Raw genomic sequence first — 27,871 nt, 5'->3', positions numbered from 1 at the left:
CTCATAATTTAATATATTTTATTTGGTTCACATGGTGTCGCGAAAATAAAGCTTTTGTTGCTATCACCTTATTCAATACAAATATTATTTTCGCGACTTCCGTCCGAGGCTTCAGTGAGACTAAGATGGCGTCCAAACAAAGCGTCTAATCTTTGACAAAGGTAGGCTAGTTCGGTGCCAGGTTATATATCTTCGTTCTTGTACTACAGTAAGCAATACCTCTCTGCTTTTGTTAAATGTTTTGGTTTACATTACTCCTGAGACATTTAGAATGAGATGCACCCGCTTCATGGTGTGGCTGACGAGGAATACTTATTCAACCGAGAATTCGGGGCCGGGTAGAGACGAAACATGAGTATGAGTGTTTATGTATAGTAGGCACTTGCAAGAAGTAGCTCTCGCGAGTTGAAAACAGGCGAGGATTTCTGTTTCCGTTTTTGAGGGGAAAAAATTTAGGAGTGATTTTAAAATGTTCATTCTTCTTTCTCAGTGGAATGAAATGGCATGTATTATATATCATTGGAAAGGGCATAAAATTCTACATACAATGATGCTAATATTATTATCTTTTTATATCATGATTTTTGAGAAATCTCTGTGTAAAGAGAGTATATGTGTTTAAACGCTTATAACTTTTAAACCAGAGATGGTCCTTCTTAATAAAAACAAGTCCTTCTGAGATACATATAAAAGTAGCTTCTCTAAAAATTTCAGAGCAAAATATGTTTGCACTCAAAAGTTAGAGCTCCCCAAAAAACAGTAATTGGCCTCGATTGTTTACAGAAGCTGCCATTTTCTTATACTGATTCACTTCCTGTCGTCTGCTGCGTTTGAGAGATAACTTCGTCAATCCACATCAAAACTTTACATCTTTATATCTTACAATATATTCCATTTATGGAAGTTATTTTTGTTTTAAATTATTTAATTAATTGGCGTTTTCATGTCCATGTATTCATTTTATAATTTACAATTCTCTTCCCTTTTTTTCCGATTGATTTTTCACTGTTGATTTTGACGTTTTTCATCCTTTGACGGACGTCTGTCCAATTTAGGGGAACGGGGGAGCGGAAGTTTTTAAAATCACCTATTTTCGATCATTTTAAACACTAATACACCACCTCAAACATTTGTCAGTCCATATCTTTGCTTTTATGAGGTCTATTTTCATTTTGAAAAGTTCAAAGTGAATAACTAAATGACGCCGATTCAGTGGTGTATTTGGTCTTTCTACAAGTGAATAAATATTTAATTGTCGACTTTTCCAAAATTCCAATAGGTCATTCATTTGCATGTCGTGATCTATTTTTCCTTGATTTCAGCTGTTTCAGCTCTAAACTATACCTTTCTCTCTCAATAAATAATTATTTTCCTGTTTGCAATGTATTACAGAGATGTTGAATTACCACATGTAAAAATTTCAAAGTTGTATCTGAAGCCGTTTCTGAATTATACTTGATTATCCATTGGGTTGCTGTGTTTTGGTCACATATTTTCCTATAAGCTTCTATAGAGATTTTTCACAACATAAAAGGTCATAACTTTTTAACTAGTTGAGATAGAGCGATAATTTTTTCACTTTAGTAAATGTTTCACTCCCCTTTATTTTTCTACGCTAAATTAATACCGATATCACTATTTTGAAAAATTCTTGCAAGTGCCTATGTATAGTATAGTATAGTATAGTTTTCCAGCGTATTAGGCGTTTTGTGCCTTTGCTGATCTTGGCATTCAGTTCCTCAAGATAAAAGTCAATAAAAAGCCCTAACAGATCTTTTGACCTGTATCTATAATATATAAACTTTTTGATAAATTGAAGGCCCTAACCCTAACAGATCTTTTGACCTGTATATACGGTATACGTCTAACCCTTTGATGGGATCTTAATGGGTGGTTCAACTATGCTAAACATGTAATCTGCTAAGTGGCTATCTAAGCTATTTTTGAAGGCGTTGACACTTGGAGCATTGGTCACCGTTTCAGGGAGACTGTTCCAGCGGTCGATCACACGTTGACTAAAGTAGTGTTGCTAGGCACCTTGATAACTCCAGTCCAGTGGCCGCCGATAGGCTCACTGTAAGGTGAAACTCGTTTTTTGGAACTTTATTTTTGACCCTTTACCCTGTTGGTCACCATGGCGTTATTTGTGAACCTATGTGACTAATTTTGGTATCATTATAAAGGGCACAAAACAAGCTTTCTAACGGTGTATTTCATTCTCAATTCCTGATTGTATTTCTCAGAAAACTTATGTAATAAAAATTTATAAATTTTTGAATTATAAGAACTTTTTAAATTATGGTTACATTTTAATAATACTTCATACATCGATAGACAATTAATTGAAGAATATCTCTGCCAAATTTCATCAAAATTGATACACTCGCTCATTATTTTATTTTTCCCGCCACCAACCCCACTTTTTAGGACAAAAACCTCATATTTTTTTCCATTTTCATTTATCCTTAATTTTTTCCATACTTTCCATACATGAAAATGATTTATATGAAAATAAAGCCTATTTTCTGACCTTTAAAATGATATCTAACACTTGCCATTTATTTTTTAATTGAAACAAAATTACTGAAAACAGTAAGTGGGCCATGTTGACTGCAAGACTCAAAATTTCCCGATCGCCGCGAGATGCTGGTTTTGAGGCAGCAGTGAGATCACAGATTCTCTCTGTAAAGTTGACAAAAAATTTCAGTAGAAAAATATAAATAACTCTGGAACCGTAGGTCGTAGAGAAACAAATAAGGTATCAAATTTTATGTTTTTTCAAGTCCCATCCCCCTGACTGAGTCAAATCAAAATATTTTGAGTTTGAAAATTTTATCAAAGTGCCTAGTGTTGCCTAAGCGATGTGTTACACCTAGGTTTATGCAGCTTGTAATTATGACCTCTGGTTCCATTGTTTGCAAACACGAAAAGTTTACTCTCGACTTGATACAAACTGTGTGTAAACTTGTATGTTTCAATCATATCACCTCGTACTCGTCTGTATGTCATGCTTGGAATTTCAATACGTTTCAGTCTATCCTCATATTGCTTATCTTTCAACCCAGGAATTACTTTTGTTGCTCTGCGAAGCATGCCTTCAATAAGTTTCTTATCTTTCTCAAATTGTGGTGACCATACTGAGTTGCTGAACTCGAGATGGGGTCTGACTAATGCAGTAAATAGTATTTTCATAGTTGCTGCATCTAAATAGGTAAAAGATCTTCTGATGAGTCCAAGGATTCTGTTTGCCTTATTAACTTGTGTTTCTATATGCTTTGAGAATTTTAATTTAGTATCAACATGTACTCCCAAATCTTTCTCAAGTTTTGACTTATTCAGAGCTGTTCTGTCGCTACAGTGATGCTGTCTCATATCGTAGTGAAAGATTTTGTTTTTCGTTCCAAGATGTAGCACTGTGCATTTTCCAGCGTTGAACTTCAGTTGCCAATCGTCTGCCCAGTTGACTAGATTGTCAATATCTAACTGAAGACTGTCTCTATTTTCTAGATTGTTTACCTTTCTGTATACTTTAGTATCATCGGCATACATTGAACATGAGCTAGACAAAATACTTGGTAAATCATTAATGAAGATTACGAAAAGAGTTGGACCTAAGACGCTGCCTTGTGGCACTCCACTAAGAACTTCTGTCCAATTTGACACTGTGCCTTGCACGCTAACTCTCTGTTTCCTGCCTACTAGAAAATGCTTAATCCAGCTTAGAGTATTTCCTTGAACACCATGAGCTTCCAGTTTGTTTAAGAGTCTTTGATGGGGAACAGAATCAAAAGCTTTAGCAAAATCTAAGTAGATTGCGTCAACCGAAGATCCTTGGTCGAGAAACTCTGTCCAATCATTTAAAGTCTTTAGGAGGTTAGTTGAACATGACCTGCCAGAAACAAAGCCATGTTGGCATTCAGACAGTAACTTGTTCTTTAGGTGAGTTATGACATAGTCTCTAATAATGCTCTCCATTATTTTGCAAACCACTGAGGTGAGGCTAACTGGTCGATAATTGCCCGGATTACTCTTGTCTCCTTTCTTGAATAACGGTGTAACTTGTGCTTCTTTCCAATCGGGTGGAAGAGTTCCTGAGTCAAGTGATTTTTGGAACAGTAACACTAATGGTTCGGAGAGTTCTTCTGACAACTGACATAATACGCGGGGGTGGAACATGTCAGGTCCTGGGGACTTGTTCATATTGAGTTTGTCTAGTTTCTTCTTTACAGTGTCTTTGTCGAATTCTATATCTGATAGTATGTTGTTTACACTTTTTCTTTCACATGTAGGTATCTTAGTAAGATCCTCGTTGGTGAATACACTGCTAAAGAACTTGTTAAGAATATTGGCTTTGTCAATGTTAGATGAGGCTGTCTTATGATCATCATACAAATCCGCAATACCGTCTTTAGTCTTCGTTTTTGTTCTAGCATATGCAAAAAACTTTTTCGGGTTCACTTTAGCCATACGAGAAATAGATCTCTCATAGTCCTTTACAGCAATTCTGCATGAGCTTTTGGCTTGATTTCTGGCCCTCGTGTAATTAATATAGTCTGCACCCTCTCTAGTTTCTAAGTACTTTTTGTAAGCTTGCTTCTTTTTCTTGAGTTTTGCCAAGACTGTAGGATTGATCCACCGAGGTGAAGTTCTGTCTGAACTACTTTTAACTTTTGGTACGCTGATGTCCACTGCAGACATAACTTCAGATTTGATAATAGTCCATGCATCGAGTACAGACAGGTTTATTATTTTTTGTGTTAGGTCTGCAGCTGAGACTAATTCAGAAAGCTGTTTGTAGTCGCCTTTATCGAAACAGTAGCGGGGTTCGTTCGAGTAACATTTCTTTGTGTAACATCTAAAGTCAAAATATAAAACCTGGTGGTGACTCTTGCCTAGTGGAGCCTCATGTCTTATTGAGTCAATCATTGAATGTTCATTTGTAAAAACCAGGTCCAAAATATTTGGGGTTTGCTCTGAACGGTAGTGAGTTGGTTGCTTAACGTGCTGTGTTAAGAATGAATCCCTGACAGCTTCCATGAATTTAGAAGCAGAGTGATCTGAGTCCTTGGGGGATAACTCGTTTGCCCAGTCTACTTCAGGAAAGTTAAAATCTCCCGTAACTAGAACATGTGATTTGCCTTCTGTCATTTTAACTAAAAGTTCATTAATCTTATCATTGTTTTCAAAAGAGCTATTCGGTGAACGATAAACCGAACCAACTAACATCCTATCATTGTCTCTAAGTGTTATTTCACACCAAACGGATTCTTTGGATGATGACAAGTTGTCTGACAACTTGACTGGTTGAGCATTTAGCTTTGAACGAACCCATATGGCTACACCACGATGACAACTTTTATCCTGAATATTGTGAAAACAATCAAAGCCTGGAATCTAAAGTTCTACCGGCTCGATTTTACCTCTTTGCTGATTTTTAGGTAACACTTCAGTTATACTTATAACATCAACACTCTCAGCATCAATCGTTAATAAAAGTTCATCTCTCTTGTTGATAAAAGAATCTGAATTTGTATAAAAGCACTTTAAAATCTCCGTACGATGACGGTCTAATTTTTTGTACAAGCACTTAAAACTGTCCGTCTGATGGGGGTTAAAAACATTCTGTACATTAGAACTACAATCGTTGGTTATTTTCTTTCCTCCTCCTCTCTCTTTCTGTCTGCTGGCCTGCCCTGTCTTCGATTGGAATCTACAACTTTCCCCCTCCATATTGTCCACTTCTCCTCTCCCCCTTTCTGTATTGTCTCTTCCCTTTTTTTGTCTCTCATCTCTACCAATTTCCTCATCTCTTCCCTTTCTAAAGGGGTGTAATCCTTTTTAAAAAAAATATTTTTATGTATTTCTGATTGGCGGAGTTTACGACCATTTCTCAGAACTCCAGAAGCCTGCTCCTCATTCTTAATTGATATCAGGTCTTGTACCAGGGGCTTTGGAGTGTAGGCGCTTACAGGTTGATATGTCAACATCAGTGTCTAAAGTTTCTTTACAAAGCGAGATGAGAAAGGTCTTATCATCTCTAATACGCTGGTCTAGTTCCTCAGCACTGCTCTCTGGGATACCGAAAAAGACAATATTATTCTTCCTCCTATCTCTTTCTGCTAGTTCCTTTGCACTCTCTGCTGTCACTTGGCTAGCTAAGTCTTTTCTAACCTCTTCTGCATAACTTTGTTGGGCATTTGCTGTTGGGTTTCGTGGGACACTCTTATCTCTTTTCAAAGTATCAATTTCTTCCCTGAGATTTAAAATTTGGGACTTCAAATCTTCTAGAACATTCCTTTTAAAATCATCCAGGATTTCATTGCATTTTTGTTCTATTAATTTATCTTTTTGACTGCTGACATAGCTGGTCGCTCGCACTCCTCACAAAACCAGTGAAACTTGCAGGAATCATCTATCAAGAGGGCATATTGTTCTATTGTTATTTCACTACAAACTCTGCAGACATAGCAATCACATCTGTCACAAATAATCATTTCATGGTTTGGATCACTGAACTCTTGGTGACATACTTTGCACTCATCAACTTCAATAGTAACATTTTTCGATGATTTGTTTTTTCCGCCATTTTGGGTGTTTACAACCTCAGTTTCAGAAGTCTTTCCATTGACTTTTTTATTCTTATTCTTTGACATTTTCACTTCAAAATGATTAAAACTATAAATTTATATCACACAGATAAAATATATTAAGAATTTCACTGAATTTCTCCTCTAAAAATTTGTTAACTTCGAATAATCTGATCACAAAATCCTTGAGAAATCAATGAGCCGCCATCTTGGATTTCTAGCCAACGTTAACATTATGTGTATTATTATGAGTATGAGTTCATCGTAGAGGGTCGGTGGCCCGTTGATGGTCTTTGGATCGGTCTCCACCAACTGTCCATAGTCCATTGTAATTGTACTGTGTCAGTGCCAACTGTCGCTGATCACATTGGCCTCCCACTTCTTTGTTTGCAGACTTCTTACCTCAATTACCTGTACTGAAGGCTGTTTATTTGTTGTTTGTTTTGTTTTTGTTTTTACGGAGTGTCTACGTACACGGTAACTTTAGGCAGTTTAGTGAGCAGCAGCAGTGGGAGTCAAATTGTGACCCAACTCGCCCATAAGAAAGTTATGACTGGAAATTGCCGTTCGCTTTTACTAAGTTTTAGGGGGGTTCAATTAAAGACGCATCGTTATAAAGTTAAAGTTAAAGTATAAAGAGGAATATCATATCGCAGATATCTTGGTATCATTATTTTCGTTACCAACCGGGCTTCTAGCCTCAGGATCTACGTACACGGTAACAGTAACATACATGGTAACTTTGAATCTCCCCTTTAATGGATTATATTGTATTGTTTGATTTTTAAAATAACACACACACACACACACATACAGAGCGAGGTCCGTCCATTGCTTGTACTTGTATTGTTGTGGCAAACCAGTTATCGGAGTTACCGTGTACGTAGATCCTGAGGCTAGGTGCCCGGTTACTGTGTACGTGGACACTGCCTTGTTTACGACGTTTGCAACACATTAAGTCCATATCAGGGCCAGTAAAAATAAAAAGGAAGAAAATGGGATAGTAAAAAGTTCTAGAATTACAATTAAAGCATCCAAGAATAAAGCAGACAAAGGGGAATTGGTTCAAATAGGGAACAGAGGCGTAGATTCCAAGAGCATACTATCAGTCATTGTACTTAGTTTGAGTTTGAGATCACCTAAATTCTCATCCAGACACAATCACAGGTCCCCACTAAGAGGAATACACTCAACTGTTTACAAATCATAATCATATATAATTCTAAACAAAACATAATACAGTGCATAACGGAGAGATGATTTACAAGGAAAAAAATATCATCTCCCAAAACTAAGTAACATTTGACTGTTTCAGTTTCCCTCCCAGCCAGGGTATCCGACCAGAGCCAGGACAAAACCAAGTACTTTCATTCCAAGACAAAGACAGAAATCTTGTTGGAAAACAGACATAGGGGGATAGAAGACACAGTATGTACCTCCCTGCCCACTATGGGAGGTCAGGAACCCCACCCAGTACCTGAAGGCTGAATTAAGAAAATGTAAAAGTAAAAGTAAAGAGAAAAAGTTATTGCAAAAATAGACATGTTCCAGCTTTTGGCATTGGTACATTAGCGAGGTCCCTACTTACTGCTACTTTCATTCCAAGACAAAGACAGAAATCTTGTTGGAAAACAGACATAGGGGGATAGAAGACACAGTATGTACCTCCCTGCCCACTATGGGAGGTCAGGAACCCCACCCAGTACCTGAAGGCTGAATTAAGAAAATGTAAAAGTAAAAGTAAAGAGAAAAAGTTATTGCAAAAATAGACATGTTCCAGCTTTTGGCATTGGTACATTAGCGAGGTCCCTACTTACTGCTAGATTTAGATAGTGCTAGATACCCTTACTAATACTAATAGGCACTTAAAAGAAAATTCAGTTTTCAAATGATAGTATAAAATCTGGTTTACTATGATGCAGTATACCATCCCATTGAATTGAGTTTTGTCTCTAGGTTATATAGAAGCAGAGTTATCATACAATTTTTTATACCTTCAAAATCTGGGCTCCAGCTAACTGAAAAAACGACAGGGGACTCCCCTGAAACACTGTGACACCACAAGGCTAGGAGCCATTGATCGACGCTGATCACGGCAGTCCAAGCTGAAATGGCGTTACTTTAGTAGATTTTGAAACAAGTGTGAAATTATGGAACGCTCAAAGGGTATCAGTATCAGGGAAACAGTTTTGATAGTTGAAAACGGTATCATTGGAAAGGAAAATGGTTGAATTTTATGATTATTTATTTTTCAAGGGAATTTTTTCATGAATGATGATACACGGCTTGATTTTCTTGCCCACTAACATTAAAAGCTATCTTTCCATTACAATATCTTCTAAATGAATTTAAAGAGGGGCATGGTAATTGTACTAAATAATAGAGCGTTCAATGTCCTTTATTTTGATGTTTAATGTATCAAATTCTGTAAATAATCACCAGAGATATCTCAATTTAACCAAGTCATGGGTTTAACCTGAAGCTCATAAACGATAACTAGCGGTCAATGGGTGAATGGGAGAACTGTGACACAGAATTTAGCCCATCATTTAAGTGCCTATAATATTACTCATTACTAAGTCTTACCATAACCGGCCCGGAGTTGAAGACTGGGGTGTTTTTTACCAACCAAATAGTGGAAGAGCAGAGCAGAAAGAGAGAGAGAAAGACTCTCCAATGCCCAGTGGTATGGAGTCTTGAGTTGTCAGATTACATGTTGCATAACTGATAACTGGATCTTCTTTACCTTTAATTTTAATAATGTTTTATAACATTTTATATGAATAATTTTAAAAATAACACTACTAAATTTTAGTTCACCTAAAAACTCTTTCATTATGATGAAAAACACATCACAAGAAAGACTCTGACCAAGTTTGAAGATCATCTGATGAAAAATGACCAAGGTATGAATGTAAGGATATCTGAAAATATGATACAAAATGTCAATTTGAGAAAACGCAAAATTTGTCTTTATTTTGACAAAAAGGCAGTTATTGTAAACAATCTAAAAAGTGGACTAGCCCAATTTTGGAATAGAAAAAAAACATTATCAATAACAGACCTCCCCCTCTCCCCCCCCCCCCCCCCCCCCCCCCCCCACACACCCCCAAATAAAAAAGAAACAAAAAAAAAAACCCCAACCCCACAAACTAACAAAAATAAAGAAAAACAAAAGAGAGAAGCACAAGACTTCACTGATCAGAGATTCACAGCCAACACATATTTTTTATAATAAATGAAATGTATTGAATAATGATGAGAAATAAATCTCATTTCATGATATTGTCATCAGGAAAATTACTTGGTAATTGATCAATGTTTTTAATTTTAGAAATAATATGTATTTCCCTATTTTGATGGTTAATTGATATATCTTTCTCTCTCTCTCTCTCTCTCTCTCTCTCTCTCTCTCTCTCTCTCTCTCTCTCTCTCTCTCTCTCTCTCTCTCTCTCTCTCTTTTATTTTTACTTTTCATTTTTGTTATAGGTCCATATACCTCTCACGTTTTACCAGATGAAAGAAAAGAAATTATACTGTCATTTCAATACTATCAACGATGAATTCAACTTCTGACACCCAAAATACACCCAATTCCTCGGGAAAGGTGACCAATGCTACTGATGAAAAAACAGAGATGAGCAAAATCAATAATTTTCAAAGGATTGCTCAAAAGAAACTTCTTGTTAAAAGTTATCCACGGAACAAAAAATTAGAAAAATTGGCTGCTTACTCAAGTTGTAAGGTAAATATTAATGCCAAAATTAAAATGAGAGTGAAATAAGATAAGCATAATGTTATTGATTTTGTAGTTATATAGCTTTAATTATTGTAAGATTTCACTGAAGAAAATAGCCTTAAATAAGTTACAATTGCTGAACTTTCACAGTAATCTTTGCTACTTATTATACCCATATAATATTTTAAAATGCATATTTTGAAATCATAGATATGACTAATTTTTCTTACTTCTTACCTTCATCATATTAAACAAAGTACAAGTTTTAATTCTTTTACTTTTCAACGAGGAGGGTTAGCTCTTTGAAATCACAATAATTATCACTTTTTGTCGAGTCATAACTTTGGCCCTCAATGTTTTACTCCATGAGAACAGTACCGGTAATATTGATGTGATAAGCTATAATGAAGCTAGAATTCCATCATTCTGTTCTTGCTCTCTTGGTAAAAAAAATTGAATAGATCTGATGTCAGGGTTAAATTAAAGTAAACCTTGTGTAATGGGTTAAGAAAATACATCGTTTTATGTTTATGAATATATGATATGGAAAATGTGTTTGTCATTTACATTTTTTAAATGATATTACCTAGACTGAGGGCTGCAAGTGTAATGGATGGAGAAATCCTAATCCTCCCCCACAAACCCCAAATTCAGACTCTTCACAACCAGTCGTCAATTTGACTGATCCATGCAAGAGTTGTCGCCATGCATTAGGTAGATTGCTTTTTAATATATCTTTTTTTTCTTTTCCTTTTTTTATTCTTTTTTTTTTTTACATTAAAAAAAAATCAATCAGTAATAAACTGCTCATTATTTTCAACCAAAAATATAAGCACAGTGTTATCCTGTTACAGCTTTTGAATTATAATATACAGATCATACAATCACACAAATCTCTTAGATTTGGATTATTTATCATGTTTGCTAAAATTCTATCTCAGGATTATTTATGTCTTATGAACTCCTTGTTTGGGTTTGAATCTTTTTGATAGACACTAATCAACAATATTATGGATTTATGTTGTAAATTTCATAATCACTGTTTGTATTGATGGTGTGCATAATTCTATATAGTGCTCTTTTTAAAATTTGATCAGAGACATGAATCAGATTGACAGTTTGTTAAATGGTCAGTTTATTATAGTTATAGCATACTAGCTTTTAAGAAATATAGTCTCATTTTAGATTCGAAATTAAGGGGGTGTAATTTTTAAATATAATAAAGGAAAAAAAAAATAGTTCTGTTCCTTTTGTTCTAAATGTGGTCTGTTATCCTCCAACCCAGAGGCCCATGTTTCACATCTAGAAAATACAGATGAGGAGGAACTGAACAGACTTCTACGTATGATGGTTGATGTCGACAATTTGTATTGTTTTGTTCATAGAGAAGAGGATAGGGAGGCAAAACAAGTCTACTTCTATCTTTTCAAGGTAAATTAATTACTCAGCATTTACATTATCATAATTAAAATATGTAAAAATGAATAGCTTATTTAAATTACCACATTTTCTATTTCCTGGACTGCATGATATGCTGATTTACATCTAAGGGATCATCAGATTATATATATGTTTTCAGTACAATGGATGAATAATGCTTGTAAAGAGCCCAGTGAAGATGCCTTAAAAATTAGAAAATTGAATTCGGACCTCATCTTAAGCAGGGGGACAATATTCATGAAGGAGGAGGGAAAAGGTATATAGTGTAATATCCACACTGTTTGCTCAAAACACTTTACATGAGATCTCTAAAAAACCAACAATATGTAGCATTTATATTTTGATTGTTATTGAAGCATAGGGGCATTGACTTATCTCGAAAAACTAGAATCTTAAAAACAGGGTTCAACTATAAGCACCCTTTGCTTGATTCCTGAAGACAGTGCTTGTAAATGGAGACCACTTTCACTTTATTTAAGCCATTAAAAAGTAGTTTATTAACATTTATATACTTTTTCATTCTCTTTTCAGCTGTTGAGAAAGTGTATCTTGAACATGAGCCAGCCAGCAATTGAGGGTTCGATTGGAACACCACCCTTTGAAAAACCCAGTATTGCAAAAGTATGTAGTGTAATAAAAATAAAAAAGAAATAATAACAAAAAAATGTATGCCTCCAGTATTAGGACAAGAACTGTCATCACACAGAAAAAAAATTATTTTTCAAAAACTAGTAGAATGTTGGTGCTTTTTAAAAGTTATCCTATTCTACCCTTTCGTATCGATTGAACGATGACTTCTACTCCAAAAATCTAGAGGTGTAATTGACCATTGACTTTCAATGTTTGGAACAAATTAAAGGGAGATCACTCCTGTGTGAAATTATTTTTGGTTGAGATTTGTGATTGACATGTGCCAGATAGATATTAGAATGTTTTTTTGTTTTTTTTCTCAAAGGATCTTTTTCACCCTTAAATTATTATGTCATCTGCTTTGATCAGCACGAAAGGTTGGTAAGAGTTTGAATGGTGCTGTTTAATCTATTTTGCTTTGTTTTCTTTTAACCTTAAAAAACTTTTAGTCAAATAAGCTACTCTTCTATTTTAAATATAATAGTGGTAAAAGTTTAAGTTGGAATGCTCACTTTTTAACCTAAGGGATAGTACTGAGTCCTTGTCCTATCAATCTGTTCAATTAGCAATGAATGAGTAGGTGAGGTAGTGACATTAAAGGGATAAGGAAAGGAATTGATCACCCTGCCACATTCTGTTGTTGACTAAGGACATTTTTCTATCTTGATCAGGCAGGAGAGATGAGTAACAAAAAGTTCCTAGAGTGTCATGTCACATACTATAAATTTGAATCATGTGTATGATGGATTTGTTGCATTTTGAATGTGTCCCACTAACAGGGCAATCTTCAATGTCTGAGCTGACATGAGACTTACAATTTGGTAAGGAAAGCTTCACAGTAGACATGTTGATTCATTGCCAGTAATATTATGCCTCCCTGATTGATAGTTCTTGATCTTTTTATTTTTCTTTTCTGCATGGTGTGAATTAGAAGTTCAATTGAGGTCATAGGATGGACACCCATTTAAATTACTTGATCCTGTTTAATTTTTCAAATGACCTTGAGGTTCACTAGAACCAAGAACAAATTATTGTGAATTTGTCGACAAGTAGTTTAATCAAAGCTTTTGAAATCTTCTAAATTTATCTTTTGCAGGGTGTAACCAATTTTGTGGTATACAAGTTTGGAACGCTTGCTCAGAAGGAATGGCAAACAATGTATGACCTGGCAAAAATGTTTCTCCACTGTCTGAACCACTGGAAGCTATGGCCACCTGCATCTAGGGGTCAGCAGGTTGATGACAAAGATGATAATGACTATAAATTGAATTATACAAGGTAAGAGTAATAAGTATTTGAAAATTACAAGTTACATTTTGTCTTCATTGTTTCAGGGAAAAATAGTTGATTAAACCAAGCGTCCAAAGAGATCGATTGAACAGTGATATGGGTATTTAATTTGAAAAAAAGAATTATTGTTTATTAGATAAAGATAGTAAGAATGAAAAGCCCGGTCTTTTAAAGGTATTGTCATTATGGAGGTGGAGTTTATCCAGGTTTCTATTGTGTTGAATGGAATGTATCGATTGCTTGCTACCCCCTGAATAGGACTTTGGTCCACTGAAGAGATCTGTCAGTCAGATGAAATATTAGAGCCAACTATCACTGGTAGAAACACTAGAAGGATTGAAAAAGAAATTGACATTTATACGAACTGAGCCAGGTTAGTTTGTGTGTGAGTGGATCAGTGTTTCTGTTTTGATAAACTGTTACTTTTGCTAGCGGTGTCAGCAACTTATCATTCAAGGGTACATTTATATTGTGATGTTTAAACTAGAGCACTTATATTGCATAATATCCGCTACAATTGCTCAAAGCGCTTTACAGGGGTCGCCTGCCAACAGCAACACTTAACATATAGGATGAGACGTGGTGCCTGCCAGGTGACATTGCCATTTTTTTCTGACAGAGATAATGCGGTTAAAGGCCAGATACTCATTTTACACATGATTACGGTCAGAGAATGTGAGGAAAGAGCCCTTTTTCTTATTTTGACTTTTATTATACAATAGTTTCACATTTTTCCTCGATCAATATAGAGAATAATTTTTCGTTCTTCAGATGGTTGTGTTTTTGTCATGTTCCTGCCTTCTGTGACAGTCTTCCTCGATACGAGACCACCCTGATTTTTGGGCGAACATTACTGAGGTCTGTTTTCCAGACCATGAGACGGCAACTGCTGGACAAATTCCGTGCTGAGAAAGACAAAATGCCACCTGATAAAAAGACATTGGTTCTCACTCATTTTCCAAGGTATTGTTGATAAAGATTAAAAAAGACTTTTTCATTTAAAATATATATATATATATATTTTTTTTTTTTTTTTGTTTGAGCTTGAGAACTTCATAAAACAATGAATTGATAGGTGTTTTTGTAAATCTGTCAATTACTCTGTTATCAAATTTCAAAAGTCAATACAAGGAGTCTGCAATTAATATTCTGACAAATTGTCAGATGCTGTATTTGTTACTGTACAGTTTACAACACATGTCTTTTGTAATACTGAATCAAATCAAATCTTGCATTATGGTGGGTAATAGAGAAAGAAATATGGAAGCTATGGCCACCTGCATCTAGGGGTCAGCAGGTTGATAACAAAGATGATAATGACTATAAATTGAATTATACAAGGTAAGAGTAGTATAATTATTCCTTTTAGTTGTTTTGAATGACAACAGCATTTAGATGATTATTGTTGATATTCGTTGTTTAATTTGTCAGCTTGAATATATTTAATCATTTGCACATAGAAGCCAGTTTGGGTAAAAAATAAGCATTTGAAAATTACAAGTTACATTTTGTCTTCATTGTTTCAGGGAAAAATAGTTGATTACACCAAGCTCAATATAATAAATAATAATAATAATTTGATTCGAGGGAAAATGATTGTGCTAACATCATGTCTATGGGATTAAATATCAGTCAGTTAATGTGTATGCAAAATATTTTATTTCTGTTTTTTGTCTGATTTAGTGAACTGTTATTCAAACATAGATTTGTCTACACTTCAGATGCAACAACACACAACAGCCCTTAGGTTCAGACTCACTCTTGTAATGTATTTCCATTGCTTTCATCATGTATATATTACACATGGCTACATTATTTTATTTTGATTTGACACAGTGAGCAGATAATTTCATGTGAAAAGAAATGTTCGGGTAGATCAGCCAGTTTTGTCTATCACTTCAATTTGAAAGTATTGCTGACACATCTTATTTATTATAACTTGTTTAAGATTCCTCACCATGTTGGAACAAGAGGTTTACGGCAATAGTTCTCCTATCTGGGATCCAGAATTCTCTCAAAATACATCTAACCTGCCAACACCATCACTTACAGGTTTGTACAACTGATAATGGTTTACTTCTCAAATATTACTCCGATGATAGTCATGATTAATTAGCAACAAATAGTATTTTTTTCCATTTGTATCATTGAAACATGATACAAGAAAAACGACATATATTTAAAAAAAAAAAGAAATTTACTTTATGTAACTTCCCCATTTGTACTGATTAAATGATCTCTCTAAATTTTCCCTTCACTGTTGTATTTCTTTTTTAAAAGGATATTTCCCCTTTTATTCCTAAAGATTATTCAAGTTATGCTGATTGTTTAGATTATTTAAACTTAGTTGAATTTAAATGTGGAAATGAAAGAGCATGTAGATTTTATGCTCTTGCTGCAACATCAAAACATTTGGTGAAACTGTACTGTGTTAATTTTTGCTTTTGGAAATTGGGATAATAACTTCTGAAATGATGCTTGAAGCTGCATTTGTTTTAAGATAATGTATGTATACGGTGACCACTGTATAAGGGTATGCTATCTCCCTGTAAGTTTTTCTGTTGCTTTCTCAAATATTTACGTTTGGGAATGTCTCTCCAAATAAAAGAATAGTTTAGAGAATGCATTGTGTCCTGTAAAAAAGCCTCTAATGTGACACGGTATTAGTTGGACATTGAAATAATAATGATAATGACAATTATGTGGATCAAAAATTGTCATCCTCAGGCCTTAGTTTTATCCCACTTCTGTGTTTACCAATTTGGGAAAATAGATTTGCTTCCTCGTACGTCTATGCTGAGCACACATGCAATTATTGTTCTTTCCAATATGTTTCCAGCCAACTTTCCGAAAGTATGTCTGCATAAGAGGAAGCTTATGTTGTCTTCAGAGAATCATCATCTTAACATGAGAGACCATTGTATTACATACACTACTTAATATGATATTTCTACACATAAACATATGTCCAGTTTTATTACATTTGTTTACACAGTTCAGCATATATGGGCTATGGTGGCTTTATATAAATATATAGAATTGTATACTTTCATTGTCTTCAAATTCCACTTTCAGCAGCACCTGGGGTGGCAGCAGGTGTGAGTGGATTGAGCCGTTTCACATCATCCACCATGGGCTCTGATAGCAATGGTAGTCTTAGCAGTAGTCCTGGTCTTCTGACAACCAGGAGATCATCACGATCCCAGGAAGCTGCAGGTAGTGTTTTGTTTTCTTTATTGACCATCATTTTGGAATCATTTAACAACATTGATATCGTTTTGGATATTTGTTGCTTTGATAAGACCAGTTTCCAAAACTTTTCAGTCGTTATGTTGTTTTAAACATTTTAAACATACTTGAGATATCAGATTTGTGATGAATTTCAATATCCTCTTCCTTAGTATCAATCATACATCAATGAAGGAACCTTTTCTTGTCCTTTTTCAAATCACGAAATGGAAAAAAATGTTAGGAGCAGCCACTTTGCAAGATTAAATCTGATAAAAGTGTATAGGGTACTGATGTCATAAACTAAAATATATATAACAGCTTAAAAAAAAATAACAAATTACTGAACACGGAACGTTTCAGGCTCAAAATCCCTTCTTCAGCGAACAACAAAAAGCAATAAAAACATTAATGCATTTCTAAAAAACCAGATCGACGATTAAATATTTCGTACATCCTCTCTTGTTTATTGTTGTTGGCTGAAGAAGGGTTTTGAGCCGAATCGTTCTGTATTTGGTATTTTGTTCTTTTTTGAAGCTGTTCCATTCATTTTTGTTTATTACTTTTTACAGGCCACAGCTTCTAGCAGTTTAGTATCACTTTGATACTGATGAATCAGTAAAAAAAAAGATAAAAGAAAATATTCAGCCTTCCTTGACCATGTCTATGGTTATATCCTTCACAACATTTTCTAATGTGAACTCTTTTTTTTTCCTTTTTTTCACAATTTTACAAACTGTGAACATGGTCATGTTACATGTGCATGTTTTAAAAATGAATTCAGTGACAACCGGTTGACTCGCATATCCATTTAGGCTTAAACATATTTTGGTTTATGCATAGTAACACTGAGTCTTATATGACATTCTGTCATCATAGTGTTGCATCCCCAGTATCTTTAATTGTATTGGAATCATATCAATAATTTGTTAACACACAAGCAAAGAGAAAAGGCTGATATTTATAATTGTTCTCTGTTTTATCATTTAAATTTTGATTGAACCTTTTTTTTTTTCACTGTATACCACTTCCTTTTTTTTTTTTTTTTTTCGTTTTTTGTTTGTAAATGTTTTTTTTTTATATGAGATATTTTTTTCTTCAAATGTATAGCACCTCTTGGGTTGGTGTGAGAACAGTTCTCTATCAGCTAGGAAAATAATATTTACTCAAAGCTCCATGCAGATTGCAGTGGGGATGATGAGAACCCATTACCCCCTGGTCGGGAGGAGAAAGTGAAACTGCAATTTCTCAGATAAATGGGAAATAGTCTCTACATCTATCATATTTACATCTGTGTGTAATTTACCAGTAATTCAACACCATTTTATGCTGTATATATGTCTCATAGTCTGTGACTTTGATACAGGAAATTAATTGTGTAACCTAAAAATCTTGGGTTTGTCAGAAAGGCTATTTTATTTTGCTTCGGGGATAGCAGCATTCTGAATTGTTCATAGACATGATTATCAAATATTAATTCACTTTCAATTGAAAATAGAGAAACGAAAAGCTGATGAAGCTGGCCTGAGTGACGGTGCCAAAAGACCCCGTATCGAAGGAGATATCAATAAAGACTTGTTGGATGAGGCATTGGCTGACATTGTCTCCGAGACACAGGATGAAATGCTTGGACCAGAGGTAATCATAGTAGTAATACAATACCAAACACACATCATCATCATCATCATCATTGCCTTTTTCACCCTGGGCCAGGTTATAGGCCACAGATGAACAGCTGGGTGGGGATCCTGACCTCCCATAGTGGGCAGGGAGGTACATGCTTGTCTTCTATCCCCCCTTACCCGTTTTCCAATTGTTTCCTATCGTTGTCTTGGAATGAGATTACTTAGTTTTGTCCTGACCCTGGCCGGAGTTCCTTGGCTGGGAGGGAAACAGTCGAATGTATAGTTATAGTTTTGGGAGATGATATTTTTTCCCTTGTAAATCATCTCTCTGTTATGCATTGTATTATGTTTAATTTACATATTATATTATATGATTTGTAAACATTTGAGTGTATTCCTCTTAGTTGGGACCTGTGCTTGTGTCTGGATGAGACTTTGAGGTGATCTCAAACTAAGTACTCTGACTGTGTGCTCTTGGAATCTACATCTGTTCCCTATTTGAACCAATTCCCCTTTGTCTCACCTTTTCTTTTTTGCTTTAATTGTAATTCTAGAACTTTTTACTATCCCATTGTTCCTTTTTACTGGCGCTGATATGACCTTAATGTGTTGCAAGCGCCCTAAAACCCTTAAAAACAAAAACAAAAAACAGATGAACAGTTTCCATCCTTCTCTATCTTGAGCTAACTTTTTTTTTATCTCGTTCCATTTCTAATCACTTCTTTGTATATCAGCTTCTTTAATTCTTCTCTATGTTCCTTGTGGCCTCCCCTTGATCTTCTACCATGAGGGTTCCAGTCCAATACTTTCTTTGTTATAGTGGAGTCATTCTTTCTAAGGGTGTGTCCAATCCACCTCCATCATCTTTTTCCTCATACCTCACCTTAAAAGTATATGCAGTTTTAGACCGACATTTTACATGCCCTTCCCTGATGTTCTAAGTTATGTAAGTGTTTTATTTCAAAGTTGGACATTTGTCAAAATCTTAACTCTCAGGAACTCCCCCCCAAGAAAAAAATTTATCGAGGTGTTACAAACAGCATGTGAAGGAAGATTATAGTTTTAACCCACTGTTTTTAAATATAAAACTGAAGTTTTGTAACATAAACAAGGATAAAGTTGCATTGATTAACTCATTATTTTTATATTTTACTTTACAAATAAGCTATTCAACATGATTTTATTTAATTCAATTTGAAGATAAATCTTATTTGACTTCCTATGAAAGCAGGCTTATTTCTCAGCTTTCTCATTTTTGCCATTTATAGCTTTTGATTACATTTTTACTCGTTACATTATTCCTTTTATTGATATTTTGTTGTTGAAACAAATATTACTACAGTGACAAATTTGCAGAAGTGCAATTGTTTGACACTTACATAAGCATCTTTGAGTCATTAAATCTTGTCGAAGATCAAAGTTTGGTGCTACAACACATACATTCAAAAAGTTTTATTAATTCATGCTGGGGACAAATAAAGTGTATTGACCGCTAGCTGTTTCTCTGGCGAAATATACATTAAAAAGAAAATGCTTACCAGTTCCACCTGTAACTGTAAACGTGCTTGAAACCAAGACAAATGTAAGATGGTCACATTTTAAAATCTATTTGATAGAATATGCTAAGGAGTGATCTCCTTTCTGAGGGATAAAAAACAGCAAGAAGTTTGACACTCTTCTAATGAGTCACCACTTTACTCTGGTAGTAACTTGGGCTTAACTAATTGCTTAAATGTGAAAAGTGAAAAAGATTAGAATTGTGTCGAGTGTTTTTTGCAATTCAAGAAACTACATGTAATACATTCATTCTTCTTTTGAAAAAAAAAAAAAAAGTCTGTTTATAATATAAACTTAATTGTAACTTAAGCTTCCAGTTTAGTTAAAAAATTACCAGATAGATTTAATTGGTCACACTGTCTTAAACTGTGTAAGAATTTATTTGCTACCCTCGAAATTCATGTTTAAGGATTTTTACATTCAACCATGTCAGAACATGTGCCCAACTCATGCTGCCCGTGATGAGCAAGCAAGGAAAGAGGAGAAAGATGGCAAAATAGATTTCCATATAATCAACAACTCCCTTAGTATCTGTCCTTCAAAACAAGTCTTCCTCTGGTTGATACAAGTACAGAACTTGTTCTCTCACCAGCTTCCCCGCATGCCAAAGGAGTACATCACACGTCTTGTGTTTGATCCGTAAGTACTGTTAACAATAAAGCAATGCAGAACTGTCGTTACGTAGATGATATTTGGTTAAGATTTATGACTGATTCAGATCATTTGTTCTTTACATCTGAAACGAAAAAGATATAAACATTTATAAAGAGCATTTTGATGACTATATTATGTTCAATGTGCTTCACAATGCTTCATTTATGCCCGTAAATAACAAAAGATTCAATTTGATTAATGAAGACAAATGATGTGGATGTTTAGGTGCCCCTTTTTCAACAAAACACGATGAATGAAGCACTAAAGATGATTAAGACATATTTGATATGTATGTTACTGATAAATTACTTCTTTCCTTTAACCCATTCTCATCAGGAACCCATTACATACAAAAAACAAAAAATTACGTCTTTCTCTAAGCCCACGCTCATCATAAACCCAGACCTGCCTAATACTATGAAAAATTCGTAAAATTACGTAATTCTGGCTCCAATTTCAGAAGTTCACTAGCATCGTAAGTCATTGATACTTATCATATGTAAGGATTTGGAAGAGTTATTTTAATCCATGTGAGGGTAAATTGTTGATCTATAAAGTTAACTATAATGACTTCTATTTTTATTTACTTAAAACTACGAATTTTTAAATGTTCAGCTAGGCAGGTCTGATAAACTCATTAGAAATGTTGCTGAACACTTGCTTATTTGTCGAATCCCTCTCTCATTAGGAAGCACAAATGTCTTGTTCTGGTGAAGAACAATAATGTAATTGGAGGGGTCTGTTTCCGAATGTTTCCATCGCAGTGTTTCACAGAGATTGTATTTTGTGCCGTCACGTCCAGTGAACAGGTCAAGGTAAGGTTGTCTAGGTTATTGGATTGGATAAGGATTATGATCTTTATTTACTGTTAATATGTTTTGTAGCCAAGTGTGTAGAAAAAAAACATATATTGAGTTGAAAGTGATCACTTACGAACTATATTATTATTCTAAGCATAGCTGTCCGTTCAATGAACACGTTTTTCGACTTTGTAAGAGAACTCCACAGAACTTTTTATTTGGACATGTACCAATATATTCTACATTTGATATCTTATTTATATTTTGCTCACCTAAATAAAGACTTCTTTCCCAATGTTACGAATGGAAATGGAAAACAGTTCATATAAATATAAAGAAATTGATTGTATTCATAATGAGAGGAACCACTCCTTGGTATCAATTGAATGCAAGTTCTCTCACCTTATTGTCATCCTCTCGCTAACCAGAAGGTTGGCACAACAACCGAGGCAAATGTCGGAGACCACTTTGCACACAATCCACGTACTAAAAATGACAGTGTCTGTTTTTGAATGGATTTGATGAAACAAATGTTATTTTTCAATAAAATCATCACAATGTCTAATCAATCTCATAATACACGCAAACCATCTTCATGTCAATTGTAAACACCATGCTAAATTTGGTGAAGATTTTAAAAAATTATTTAAAAAAAAAAAGAAAATAATTAACAACCTTATTATTATTGTTGGTGTTATTATTTTATATCACTTAAAATATTTCAATTTTCTTCAATAACAGGGATATGGTACATCCTTGATGAACCACCTAAAGGACTATCACTTATTACACAACATCACACATTTCCTTACCTTTGCCGATGAATTTGCCACAGGCTACTTTAAGAAGCAGGTAATCCCAATCACCTTTTATAGATTTGAAATCTTTCAAATTTTATTTTATTCTCTAAAGTGGATTACATTTGAATTTGTTGCTGTTCGATGATTTTAAACACCTGTAAATAATTGAGATACAGACTTGACACCTGTACTGATGACAGTCTGATTTAGCTAATGTTTCGTTTTGATCAAATTTTGAAATTTTTTATGAAGATTAAAATTTTTGTGATAATTTTTATTAAAAAGAAATAGTGACCATATAATTTTTCTTTATATTTGTTCATTGGTGGATCCTTGTCAAATCTCTGAATGACTAAATTTATTTTAATCCATTTACTTTGATGATACCCTATATAATATAAAACATGTTATGCTCTGTTACATAATAATAATAATAATAATAATAATAATAATAATAATAATAATAATAATAATAATAATAATAATAATAATAATAATAATAATAATAAAAATAATAATGATAATAAAAATAATAATGATAATAATAATGATACTGTATTACATAATAATAATAATAATAATAATAATAATAATAATAATAATAATAATAATAATAATAATAATAATAAAATACTGTCTTACATAATAATAATAATAATAATAATAATAATAATAAATAATAATAATAATAATAATAATAATAATAAATAATAATAATAAAATTATTATTATTATTATAATACTGTGTTACATAATAATAATAATAATAATAATAATAATAATAATAATAATAATAATAATAATAATAATAATAATACTGCACACTTAAATAACGCCAACATCTCATGCAATATGAGCTCTAGGCGCTTTACAAAAATAAAATATATATCATTAATTAAACAATGACTACAGCTATTAGATACAGACATATTCAATATTTAAAATGCTATCAACATAGAAATACATTTTAAATGAAAAGAAAATCAAGTAAAGAAAATAAGTACCTTTTTATTCAGATTTTATTTTAATAAGAAAATTTGAGGATTTGTTATAAAATTTTGGAACACCAAGGGAATTAAGGTTTTATTAAAATGAATTACAGGTGGGGCCTGATAACATGATATGAATTGTATACTTTTAAAGGTTAAGACTCAGAATCTGTCAGTGAACTATGGGAAGGATTTGAAGAAAATCCAGTGCTGTTTTTGTTTTTGTTTTTAAGGGTTTTACAGCGCTTGCAACATGTTAAGGTCATATCAGCGCCAGAAAATAACAACAAAAACATCTAGTACTATAATAGACAATGCTATGCTGGCACATTGCAAAGCAAAATTGCTGGTCAACAACAATTTGCTCTGGATAAAGAATGTTTATAAAAAAAATCTTCACAGGGCTTTTCCAAAGACATAAAGCTACCACGGTTCCAGTATCTGGGTTACATCAAAGATTATGAAGGGGCCACTTTGATGGGCTGTGAACTTTGTCCTCGAATCAACTATTCAGACTTCTCTCGTGTCATAAGGAAACAAAAAGAGGTAATTTTGGTCTCGCTCTCTCCCTCTCTCTTTTTTCTTTTTTTTATCTCTCTTTATCTCTCTCTCTCTCTCTCTCTCTCTCTCTCTCTCTCTCTCTCTCTCTCTCTCTCTCTCCTCTCCTCTCTCTCTTCTCTCTCTCTCTCTCTCTCTCTCTCTCCCCACCTCTCTCTCTCCTCTCTCTCTCTCTCTCTCTCCTCCCCCTCTCTCTCTCTCTCTCTCTCTCTCTCTCCCCCCCTCTCTCTCTCTCTCTCTCTCTCTCTCTCTCCCTCTCTCTCTTCTCTTCCTCTCTCTCCTCTTTGTCCTATCCATCTCTCTCTTTATCAACCATCACCCCTGTATAATATATTCAATTTCCACTCACAGATTGTGAAAATGTTAGCAGCCAAAAAAAGTGTGGAGACAGAGCGTGTGTACAGCGGAGTTGGCCTCTTCAAAGAAGGTGTCAAGCTGCCCATTCCATTGGAGTCTATACCAGGTCTTTTGGAGTCTGGTTGGAAACCCATCAAGTGAGTCATAACGTAAAAATAAATCTGAGAAGGTGTGTATGATACAGTACTAGACAAAGCAGACATAAATATGCGGAAAAAGCCCTCCCCCCAAAAAAAATATCCTTCAAAAGTTGTTCTCTTAGTAATTTATGTATTTCTACCTTTTTCAAACTTTGAAAAGCAATTTTTAAAGAAGGGCATCTGAAAAGATGTGAATACAAAATTGGCTAGCAAAGGAGAAAATAAATATATATATAATCAGTCCTTTTCAATATGAGACTGAAGCACACCTGACAGCCTTAAAGAGTAAAATAATAATTTCATATATATTTTTTTTCTCTGTTGTGTTTTGCAAAGTAACTTTCACACCTCTTCTTTTTTTACCATGCACTAGTAACTGTTCCCTTTTTTTTATTTTCTTTTTCACTAACTACAAGCCTTTTCTTCTTATTAACGAATAGGTGAAAATCTTTTGCACTTAGCATATCTATTATTCAGAATCATATATTTGCAATAGAATAAGATTTTCACACTTCTTTGTTTGTTGATCTTTCAGAAAGGAAAAAGATTCAGCTCCTGATGTTGAACAGTTATATACAACTTTACGCACAATTTTACAGCAAGTGAAGGTTAGTTCCATAATAACCCTATTTTTTTCTCTTTATAAATGTTTGTAGAAAGTGAAACTGTCTAATAAAAAGGGAAAAAAAAGAAAAGGGGGGGGGGGGGGGGGGGTGCGGGGATTATTGATAATGGCCTACAGGTCTGCCCTCTCTTCCTATATAAATAGATACATATATATATATATTATATATATATATATATATATATATATATATATATATATATATATAATACTTAATCTGTTTATTGACATAAATGTTTCAACTTATTCTCCAGAGTCATGCAAGCTCCTGGCCATTTTTGAAGCCAGTGGATGTGTCAGAGGCCCCAGATTATTACGAACATATAAAATTCCCCATGGGTAAGTCTTCAATAAATGATTAATTAGCTCTTTTGAATATATTCCCATTCAAGATCAATTTCTTACTACATTTACTCCTTATGGAAATTGCGTTCTCATGAAGTGAGTTGATTTGTTGCCATTCTCGAAAATGTCAAGAGTCTGTTCAGTCTGTGAACAAAGCTAGCTTAAACATTGTTAAAATTGACTTCTTGGAATCCAGTGGTAAAATGTATTCATAGATAAAGTTAATTTTCTGATTACCTCAAACGATTTTCAGCAAAATTAAATTTTACTTTGGCATGAAAGGAGCAGGAGATATAAAATATATTTTGATACCAGATCCTGTCAAATTATTTTTAAAAAAAAGAATAAAATGACATGAATCTAGTGGTTAATTTGATATGGTTGGATTGGATAGATTTTGATTTTTCTTGTTAAACAATTCATTTGTAATGTAATTTAAACCAGTTTTGTAAACACCAGAATTTAAGCGTGGCATGTAATATTAACATTATTTCTTACTGATTTCTAGTACTGTAGTTTTATATTTTAGTATTCATTAACTTATTACTTTATTTTCACGTCTCTTTCAACCAGATTTGAAAAAGATGACAGAGAGGTTAAAAGCCCGTTATTATGTTCATCAACACCTGTTCGTTGCAGACCTGAACCGAATTGTCACCAATTGTAGATCGTACAATGACCCAGACACAGAGTATTACAAGTGTGCCAACATCATCGAGAAGTATTACTTGACCAAGATGAGAGAGGCTGGCCTCTTAGACAAGACATAGGTTTCAGTCACATGACTTTGGTTTTGTATAGAGAATTAATTCTTTGAGTCTCCATCCATCAGAGTTTATCCCGGTTTCTATAGCATGAAATGGACAATAGCAATTGTTTGCTACCCTTTGGATAGGATGCTAGTCTATTGCAAAGTACTTTTTGCCAGGTCTAACAGACCCAGCTACCCAATAATTGCTGGATGATTAGTAGGGGGGGGGGGGGGGCAGATAAGATCTTGACCGGGATTAATTGCTGTCCCTTTGCGTGTGAAGCACTGAGCTATCGGGGCCCCCAAAATGGAATAGTAGCTTCAACTTAGTGTACAAAGACAGATGATGTGGTCGTTTCAGGTTTCCCCTTTGTTAACAAATCACGATTAAGAGATTAAGAGACACTAAAAATGAATGAGAGATTAGTGGATGGTGGTGGTATTATTGCCATCCTCTCATATCTCATTTGTCCTTAGGGTCTTATTCATTGACAATGGAGGAACCCGAAACACCCACATTATCTTTCTTCGTAAAATTAAATGAAGCTTCTTTCATATTTTATTATTGTTATTTATTTCTTTGAGATTTAAGCAGCAACATTTGCATTATTGAGTGATATGAAGAAATGCATTTGTCACTATTATAATATATTATACCAAAAAAAAAACCCAAAAGGGATGAAAGTGTGCAGAAGCTTAAATTTCATGACAAACGGTCCTCAAATATTTTGTTTCCCCTTCATCAGCAGTATAGATGAGCAGAGGTTTTTTTTGTAAAAGCATTAATATAGGTAATAAATTCAAGCCCAGTCGTTTTTTTTTTATTTTGTTTTTTTTCTGCAGTGTAATGTAAGACATTCACTCTTACTGATATCCAACCATTCTTAGTAAGGTGTTATCGGCTACGAATATGATGCTAAGATTTGTTTTCTAAATGCATTAGAGTAACTTTATGTAAATGTCACTTATACTGATTTAATTGGTATATGTAGAATTTTGAGGCACAGCAATTCTGATTTTTTAAACAAAAAAAATTTGAAGTCAAATCTTTTGATGTATTGTTATTTTATAAATGATGATCTGTTTCCAAATTTTAAACTGTATCACAGTTTTTAAAATTTTTTTTATCTTAAGCCTTGCGTTTATGGACTACTTTATCCAATATTGGATATTTAGAGTTAAAAAAAAAAAAAAGATTATGTAGGAGATTAATACTAATACTATAATGAATTGGAACTCTCATTCCACGAAGTATTGCGGAGAGCATTGCGCATGGTGAATGTGTGGGAATACATCATATAAATTTTCATATTTATTTATGTATAAATATATGTTTTGCGGATCACACCAGATCATTATTTTTTTAAAACCTCCATTTTTGTTGTATTTTGAAGCTGCTAATTTAATTTTGTACATAAATATAACAGGTGATAAAAGATAGTGTATTTTTAACTCAGAAAATAGGTTTATAATTGAAGTGAATTACATAATATCACTACCCCCAAAAAGACATTTTAAATTAATAATTCATCTAAATAAGAGTAAAATAAATTACTCTCTTTGGATTGATACAGATTTTTTTTTTCAAATTTCGAATCTCCAAAATAAATATACAGATAGTTTAGTTTGTTGCTTGCAGCTGGTCTAGATACGATTATCAATCTCCGCTACCTTCCATAAGGAATGTCAAGAGAGAAATTAACTTACTCCTTTGTAAATATTATCATGAATGTAAATAAATGAATTTTGTAAGAAA

General features: G+C 33.8%; 2 protein-coding genes across 6 annotated transcripts; one reads left to right on the top strand and one right to left on the bottom strand.

The window, feature by feature from the left end:
• Nucleotides 1–94: 94 nt before the first annotated feature.
• Nucleotides 95–27,871, top strand: LOC144973159 (histone acetyltransferase KAT2B-like). 5 transcript variants are annotated; one of them, XM_078915280.1, is made up of 18 exons: nt 95–161; nt 10,104–10,332; nt 10,917–11,040; nt 11,612–11,757; nt 12,298–12,387; nt 13,493–13,674; nt 14,458–14,649; nt 15,635–15,738; nt 16,765–16,902; nt 18,413–18,552; nt 20,530–20,735; nt 21,439–21,565; nt 22,292–22,402; nt 23,742–23,885; nt 24,249–24,391; nt 24,930–25,002; nt 25,274–25,358; nt 25,938–27,871. In XM_078915280.1, the coding sequence occupies exons 2-18, from the start codon at nt 10,147–10,149 to the stop codon at nt 26,132–26,134; spliced, it is 2,388 nt and encodes a 795-aa protein (XP_078771406.1). In that variant the 5' UTR covers nt 95–161; nt 10,104–10,146; the 3' UTR covers nt 26,135–27,871. The 5 variants fall into 5 exon arrangements, with proteins under 5 accessions (XP_078771406.1, XP_078771403.1, XP_078771404.1 ...); XM_078915277.1 differs by having other exon boundaries at nt 16,762–16,902; XM_078915278.1 differs by having other exon boundaries at nt 10,077–10,332; nt 16,762–16,902.
• Nucleotides 2,845–5,807, bottom strand: LOC144973965 (uncharacterized). The gene is made up of 2 exons (XM_078916855.1): nt 5,715–5,807; nt 2,845–5,361 (listed from the first exon to the last, which is right to left on the bottom strand). The coding sequence occupies exons 1-2, from the start codon at nt 5,805–5,807 to the stop codon at nt 2,845–2,847; spliced, it is 2,610 nt and encodes an 869-aa protein (XP_078772981.1).

Source organism: Berghia stephanieae, chromosome 5, assembly GCF_034508935.2.
Source record: "Berghia stephanieae isolate SIO BIC M18660-M18661 chromosome 5, UCSD_Bste_1.3, whole genome shotgun sequence".
Taxonomy (NCBI): domain Eukaryota; kingdom Metazoa; phylum Mollusca; class Gastropoda; order Nudibranchia; family Aeolidiidae; genus Berghia; species Berghia stephanieae.
This window is presented reverse-complemented; position numbering and strand designations above follow the sequence as displayed.